The sequence below is a fragment of the Merops nubicus genome, unplaced genomic scaffold, assembly GCF_000691845.1.
Source record: "Merops nubicus isolate BGI_N331 unplaced genomic scaffold, ASM69184v1 scaffold18378, whole genome shotgun sequence".
In the NCBI taxonomy this organism is placed as follows: Eukaryota; Metazoa; Chordata; class Aves; order Coraciiformes; family Meropidae; genus Merops; species Merops nubicus.
Genome location: NW_008626547.1, coordinates 4,276 through 12,433, shown reverse-complemented (window position 1 = coordinate 12,433; position 8,158 = coordinate 4,276). Strand labels below are relative to the sequence as shown.

General features: G+C 43.9%; 1 protein-coding gene across 1 annotated transcript; it reads left to right on the top strand.

Annotated features, from left to right (window-relative positions):
* Positions 1-535: 535 nt before the first annotated feature.
* LOC103778464 (SWI/SNF-related matrix-associated actin-dependent regulator of chromatin subfamily A member 5) lies at positions 536-7,056 on the top strand (the record flags this gene model as incomplete). The annotated part of the gene is made up of 11 exons (XM_008946053.1): positions 536-668; positions 1,109-1,257; positions 1,474-1,593; positions 1,819-1,929; positions 2,486-2,599; positions 2,798-2,920; positions 3,632-3,764; positions 4,723-4,841; positions 5,736-5,948; positions 6,363-6,473; positions 6,758-7,056. Coding segments are annotated over 11 exons (1,392 nt in total), but the record flags the coding sequence as incomplete, so codon positions are not given.
* Positions 7,057-8,158: the final 1,102 nt, after the last annotated feature.

Genomic DNA, 8,158 nt, shown 5'->3' with positions numbered 1-8,158 from the left:
AGAGTTCAGAAGAACGATGGAACTAGTGTCAGGAAGCTGAATGAGGTCGATCCAGCTGCCAGTACAGGTGTGTTCAGGACACTGGTTCTCATGGTGGTTGGTGATTTGTCTGTCAGGTGAGGTGGTGAATTGTGTTTGTCTGGAAACAGCCATGGCACAACAGGGCACTTTTGGGAAGGGCAGCTCTGGGTCAGTGTGGAGAGAGTTTCTTACATACTTTGATGTTCTGTAAGGTCAGGAGCATCCAGTTTTCTTCCCTCTGCAATTTAAGGGAAAAAAACAACAAAACCACACCATAAGTTCTAGGTATGAGATCTAGAGACATACTCATTGTTGGTGCCATGGAAAAAACACCCCCCCAAAGCCTGCAGTGCAGGTGGGAGTGAGCTGTCCCGGGCAGGCTTGTTAACTGCCTGCCTGTAAAGATGTGCTGCTCCAGTTTGTCAGTGAGTCCGTGGACACTGGAGACAGCTGAGGACTAACGGTACAGCCGTGCTGTTTGGTCTGTAAGCTGTTGTTTTGCCTGTCTGGCCAGGATCGAGCACACAGGATTGGCCAGACGAAGACCGTGCGGGTGTTCAGGTTCATCACAGACAACACGGTGGAGGAGAGGATCGTGGAGCGCGCCGAGATGAAGCTGCGCCTGGACTCCATAGTCATCCAGCAAGGCAAGGGCACCCGGGGGGGTGTGTGTGCCTGTGCCTGTGTCTGTCTGGTGCAGTTCTCTCCAGTGCTTTTCACAGCTTGGTTGCCTTGATTGGAACCAGTACCTTTCTTCTCAAAAAAAAAAAAAGATTCATTAAGGTTTAGTCAGGAAATTGTGCAAACGTGCACCACAACAGAGCGTGTGTGCAAGATGTGAGATGCAAAATGGTGTTTCTCAAGCACAATTCATGCAGAATAAAGCAAATGTATGTGACCCCTGGCTAGAGTTCACTTCCTTTGGGTTTTTTTCTTTCTGTTTCCCCCTTTGTTTGGAATGTCCTTTACTGAGAGAAAAGGATACAGCTTGAATGTGGCAATGTAAAGGGGAGAAAATTCATTTATTGCTCCCTTCGTAATGTAACCTCTTTAGTTAGCTGCTCTCTTGCAATGCTGTTGTCTCCAGGAAGACTGGTAGATCAAAACCTGAATAAACTGGGGAAGGATGAGATGCTGCAGATGATCAGACATGGAGCCACACACGTGTTTGCCTCAAAGGAGAGCGAGATCACAGATGAGGATATCGATCACATTCTGGAAAGAGGTGCAAAGAAGGTGAGAGAAAGTTAAATTAAAAAAACAGGACTGAAATTTGATGGCAAGGTAGTATGTTCCTAGATGAGAACTTAATTGTAAGCTGGAGAGAATAGAGGTTCTCATGTTGCTCAAACACCTTTGGTTTTTCTGCTGTTACAAATGAGGTGTTCTAGAATGAACAAAAGACGTACCTGTCAAAACTGACACTCTTCTTTTCTCTCCCCCTCCTCCAAGACTGCAGAAATGAATGAAAAACTTTCCAAGATGGGTGAAAGCTCACTCAGGAATTTCACAATGGATACAGAGTCCAGCGTGTATAATTTTGAAGGGGAAGACTACAGAGAAAAACAGAAGGTAACATTGAAATGTTTTTGGAGGGAGGCACCAAGCTGTATGATTGCACCCTATCTATTGAAGAGGTACTGGTTAAACAACAATGTAATCTGTGAAGAGAGTTTATCAGTTTTATTCCTTAATGAAGTAGAAGTAGACAGTTTTATATAAAAGTTGTAGCTGGTCTGAATATTTTGTGAGGCTTAGTCTTAATGTTTTCTGGGGTGGTGGGATTTGCTCTTATAGATGGCATTTACAGAGTGGATCGAGCCTCCCAAACGGGAGCGGAAGGCCAATTACGCTGTGGACGCCTACTTCAGGGAGGCTCTTCGAGTCAGTGAGCCAAAAGCACCCAAGGTGAGTCCACTGCTTTGGAAAAATGAATTGTTCAAATGCGTGGGATAAATAAAGTGAGAAATCAGTAAAAATTGCTATATTGGCTTTTGTAAATAGGGGGGGCAATTTTCATTTAGAAAAATCCAAAGAACTGGAGACCAACTTTGGTGAGACATAAGTTCAGGGCAGGGTGACACTTGTAAGACGTTAGGAGGGTAAGACCAAGGTGTTCCTTGGTTTATTTTTATTTAAGTGGATGTGAATTTTCCTTTCCTTATTGCTTCTCATAACACCTGAACTTTGTTCAAGGAGATGTGTGTGTTCTTCCCCAGCTGCCTCCTCCTAAAAGACCCTCTCCCCTTTTCTCACAGGTCTTTTACTTTTAAAACTCTTCATGGTTGTAGTTGTAGTGCAGGGTGTCATCTTTTGATTATTTTTTGTCTGTCTTTAGTTAAGATAATGCATTTTTGTATCAATAAAGCTTGGGGTTTTTTTGCTCATAAACTGAAATCAGTGACTACAAGCAGGCAGGTTCTGGAGGTGCAAGGGAGTCAAACAAACTTTGTTTGTATTTCAGGCACCACGGCCTCCAAAACAGCCAAATGTACAGGATTTCCAGTTCTTTCCTCCACGCCTCTTTGAACTACTGGAAAAAGAGATTCTCTACTACAGGAAGACAATTGGGTACAAGGTAACTGATGGATTCACACATTGCAGCAGTTTGCTGCAACAGCAGGAGATGATGTACTTGTCCTGCCCCTCACACCAACTCCAATGGAATTAAATGGTGTTGAGCTGAACAACTGATAAGGTTTATATTAAACAGAAGAGGAAGTTAGCAATTACCTGTGAAAAACTATCAAAACTTACAAAATGCAAAACCTTTCAGGTACCTCGTAATCCTGACCTGCCCAACGCAGCCCAAGCACAAAAGGAAGAGCAGCTGAAGATTGATGAGGCTGAACCTCTTAATGATGAAGAGCTAGAAGAAAAAGAGAAGCTTCTAACGCAGGTATAGCTGGGTGTTTAGCTGAAGCTGGGTTGTGCTCTGTTCCTTGGTCACCGAGTCACCCATAGCTGGCACTGCTGCAGGCTTTGGCTCTGGCTGAGAAGGGCTTTAGCATTCCCTTGCTGTAGGCTGGAGACAGAACAGTGCCATCCAGTAAGCTGTGGCTCCATCATCCCATGGCTGGCAGGGTGTTTTATTGGTTGTAAAAGTTACTGCTATTGTAAAATGAGCCTCTTTTGGCAGCTGACAATTCCAGCATCACTGTTTTTGTCCCTGCTGAATGCCCTGACAGGATGGCTGTAGATTTCCATGGGAGGGTGACCAGGGGAGGTGGCTGATGGCAGCCGTGAGGCACTCGCTGGGCCTTTTTGACAGAACATGACTGTTACAGAGCTCATTGCTTCACCTGTAGGGTTTTTCTTCTTAAAAAGTGATTCCATGTTCTCTTTAAGAGAAGGGATTGATTTATGAGCTGAAGACTTTTGGTAGTTAGCAAAACAGTGCTGAGCATTACCCAGTATTTAGATGGGGAGGCTACGGAGGCTGCAGCATAAAAACTATCTCTGCCAACGTTAAGCTGCAGAGGAGGCAGGGGTTTAATGCTGTTAGACTGATGGGACTGTCACAGACCAATCAAAGAGATTGATTGAAACAGATTTGCAGCAAGACAAATGCTGAACTTGTGTGCCATGTTTCCTTTTGACTGCTCTAAAGGGATTCACTAACTGGAACAAGAGAGATTTCAACCAGTTCATCAAAGCTAATGAGAAGTGGGGCCGTGATGACATTGAAAATATAGCACGAGAAGTGGAAGGAAAAACCCCCGAGGAAGTCATTGAGTATTCAGGTAACTGCTTAAGTTGCCAGCTGTGTGAGTCCCTGTCTAATGCTGCTCTCCTAGTTCCAGCTCCCTGTGAGCCTGGAGCACCTTACTGCTGAGAATTTCTTAAATAGCTCTTGAGCACCTTCAGGGTAGAAGTGTACTGATGGATTTGGGATCTCCAGTTCTGGACTTTACCACATTTGGCTCCTGCATAATGAAAGCTGCACTAGAACGTGCATGTAAACTGTTACTGACCTGCTTCAGTGTGTCCTAAATAGACTCCAGCTGTCTTCAGCTCTTGTTAATGCTTGTAAAATGAAATGCTGAGAAATAATGCTTAGCCCAGGGGATTTCATTGTGCCTTCTCTTCACTAGCTAATAGTGTTCTTTAATCTTTACACCTTTATTACCTCAGCCTCACTAAGACAGTAAACATGTTGTGACCGCATATATAATGGCCATTGGGTTTTTTTGTAACCTAAGTCCACTTGGCTACTTACCTCTGATGTCTCAGGAGTGTTTTCTGCTCCAGTGCAGCTGCAGGGTCTGGGGCTAAATTTGTAAAGGTACATAGCAGCTTACAGATGCAAAAAGTCTTTAAAAAATACCCTTTTAGTTAAACACCTTATTGTCTTTTAGACACTCGCTCTTCTCTTTGGTCACTCAGTTGCCCTCCCGCTTCCCTCTCTAAAAATGTATTGTTGTCACATCAGTTTCCATTTTAAGAAGCTTTTTTCTTGAAGGAGATTGGCTAACTAATTAAAACCTTGTGCCTCGTTTAAACTGAGCACCCCCTACCTCCCCCCTTCAAAACTGCCTTGGTAGTACTGCAGCAGGGGCTGGTGGGAAGCACAGGGTCCTCACCAGGTAAGGGCATGCCCCTTGGGACACAGCAGGAGGTTCTGGGAAATCAGTTTTTGAGGTAAAAAACCCTAACTTTTAGGATGCACGATAAGAAACTAACGGGTTGTTCTTTTCTTAGCCGTGTTCTGGGAACGATGCAATGAACTGCAGGACATAGAGAAGATCATGGCTCAGATAGAACGAGGAGAGGCCAGGATTCAGAGGCGAATCAGCATCAAAAAAGCACTTGACACAAAGGTACCTGTGCTGTGACTCTGCTTCATTTCCCCGTGCCACCGAGGTGAGGTGCAGGACCTTGGCCATTGTTCCTGATGTGTGAAGATGAGGTTTTGGGCATGGTGTTGCCTCCTCTGCGTTTCCATGCAGTAGAAATGCTGGTGACAAAACTTTAGGCATGGCCTAACCTGTTGTTCCTAACAATCATCATGCTCACCAGGCAAACAGTTGGTAGTGCTGTGTCACAGACTCCAATAACTCCAGGCCTTTTGGAGAATCAGATGGGACCCCTGTAACTGAAATTACTATGCAAGTTCAGAGCACTTTAAAAGGGAAGACTTGGCAAGATGAGGAGGCTTTCGTTCTGATCCGTGTCACCAGCCAGGGTTTGGTAGTGAACAGATTGGCAGGGAATTAAGCCCATATATCAGAATTTCCTCCCCCCCTTTCAGGTTTGAGTAGCTGCTGGTCTCTCGTAGGGAAGTCAAGGAAGGAGGGCTCTCTGGCTCAGTTAACCAGGAGGCAGCTGCCCCCTGTGCTACACTCTCTTGTACCTTTTTACTCTCTCTGGTTTTGCCCATTCCTGGGAATTTTTATGTAGGGAATCACTGCCATTTTTCACCCTGGCAGATCTTTGCCATTTTCAAATGTAGTGATAGGTCTGAAGTCTACTGTGAACCAGAAGATCAGACAAAGCTGTCTGTTCTCTAAAGCAGAATTTACCAGTGTAGATGGTGTTGGTAAGTGCAGTATCTAGAGCCTACAGTTCCTACAGGTGACAGTTTGGCACCAGAGATCATAAAAGGTGTAGTTTCCTAACTGGGTATTGTTCACCTGCCTGTCTTGGTGTGATGTATTGTGTTCACAGGAAACAGGCCCTGCTGCATTTTGTGTGATCACATTTGTTGTGTTTAGATTGGCAGATACAAAGCCCCTTTCCACCAGCTAAGAATATCATATGGTACCAATAAGGGGAAGAATTACACTGAAGAGGAGGATCGTTTTCTCATCTGTATGCTGCACAAGCTGGGATTTGATAAAGAAAATGTCTACGATGAGTTAAGACAGTGTATCAGGAACTCCCCCCAGTTCAGATTTGACTGGTTCCTCAAGTCCAGGACTGCAATGGTACGTGTGAGCCTGCTCTGCTCCTTGGTCATCAATGCCTGTGACAACAGTTATACACCAGGCTGCTCAAATAGCTTCTGAGAGACTCAGGTGTGGGCACATCTTCTAAGCAACAGCTAGTGGATGGCAAATACAGTAAACTAAAAAGTCTTATGGGAGAAGAAAGTCAAAATTCCAAGGTACCATTTTTCAAAATCAACTTGAATTTGGGTTGAATGCACACATTCCAAACAAACGTCTGTGACCAAATCCACTCCTGTGAAAACAGCCAGTAACTATCAAAATATTTCCTTCCTTTTTCACTCTGCTAAGATACAGCAAAAAAACCTTTTACCTACCTGCAGGCATTTCAGATATTCTAGTATGATTCTCACATGTAAGTGGCTGCCTAATGTGGTATGTTGTGCCATTTAGGAGCTGCAAAGGAGATGCAATACTCTAATCACCCTCATTGAAAGAGAAAACATGGAACTGGAAGAAAAGGAGAAGGCAGAAAAGAAGAAGCGTGGACCAAAACCATCTTCGGTAAGATCTAAAAAGACCTTTGTGTGGAAAAGCTCCTTTAAAGACAGGGAGTTTTCTAATTGTCCAGGAGAAGTGCCACCTAAAGTTACTTAGAAGCAGCAACAACGAACTTCATAGGGCAGTGTTCAGAGCTAGTCTGAAGTCCATGCTGCCATTCAGGACGGTGGTGGGTGGTAAATAAAGGACAGTGAGTTTAAAACATCTCCATCTGCTTGGGCTTGAACTGCATTGTTGCTTACAAGCTTTCTGTATCCCAGTGACTCACTAAAAACCTTCCCTTGCAGGCCCAGAAGCGCAAAATGGATGGTGCTCCTGATGGGCGTGGAAGGAAAAAGAAGCTAAAGCTGTGAATAAAGAATTTTTGTAATCACTAAATTTAAAAAAGTAGTTCTTTAATTTACGGGTCTTCATAAGATGTACTGTATAATGCTCAACTATTATGTCATTAAAGGACATCGGGTTCATCTGTTTACTGAACTAGAAGCATAGTCCTTAATGTAGGTTCACTTTTTTAAATGCAACAGCTGTGCTGAATTTTTTTTACCATTAACACTTGAAGTAATAAATAGGCTTCATTTATTAATAAAGCTTCACGTGACTGGTGTTTTCATTGTTTCCACTTGAATACCTCTTTGTTCAGTCATCCCCTAGTTTATTTTTCCTCTTAGGGTGCTGTGAACACTTTTCCTTTATGACCCATGGAACTATTTTGTTGTGTTTTCTTGTTCCAAGCCACCACCAGTCAAACTCCACTTCTTGAGGTGTGCAAGGCTGTCCCTGCCTGGTGACCCACACTGTTCACTGAGCCCCTCAAACAAGCTCCCTGCACTGTCCCTTATGTCCCTTATGTATCTGGCAGATAATGACAGAGATGAAATTGTTCCTAATGCCATCATCTAACATAGCATAACTTTGGAATTTACTAGGAAAAAAACAAACAGAATCAAAATGAGAAGGCTCAGTTTGCATTGGGTAATCCTGGCTCAGTTTTGACCCTTTCATGACCACATATCAAAAGGTATCAGTGGTGTGTAAACAGGGAGAGCTGCAGCCCTAGGGGGGGAAAAAGTAAATCAGCTCTTTTTGAGCCTAAGCAGATAAGCAAAATAAGAGGAGAAGAGAACCTGAGAATTCACACATGTAGATGTCAGGTGCAGCAGTGCAGTTGCTCCTGGTGCAGTAAATGAGTTCCCATTTGCAGCCACCAGCTGAAAGCAGGTCGTGTAGCCACACTGCCCTTCAAAAGCCCAGAACTTGGTGTGTAGGGGCAGAGCTGGGAGCCAACCCACAGTGCTCTAGGAGCTGAGTTGTCAGGCAGCCCTAGACAACATCAGTAACTGCTTACACTTGGGGTGCCCTCAAGGAAAATGCTGTGATGCTGAAGTTTCCTTTAAAAGCAGCCCTTTGCACAAAAACCCAAACCACAACAAGCCACAATTGCTTGTTTACAACTAAATAAAGCCTAAATACAAACCTTTAGAGGAAGCAGAAGGGAAAGATTTACTAAACAGCTGAGCAGTGCTTCCTTTATGCTAACCATTCTCCAGTGCCAGCATGCAGAAACCCAAAGGAACTAAGCCTTGATCTCCCAGATGGCATCCTACTAGTTAGAGAAAAATCCATTTTTTTCCAGCTAGATGTAAAAAGATATTTTGCTCTAGATGATGCAAGTGTGTTTCCAAAGT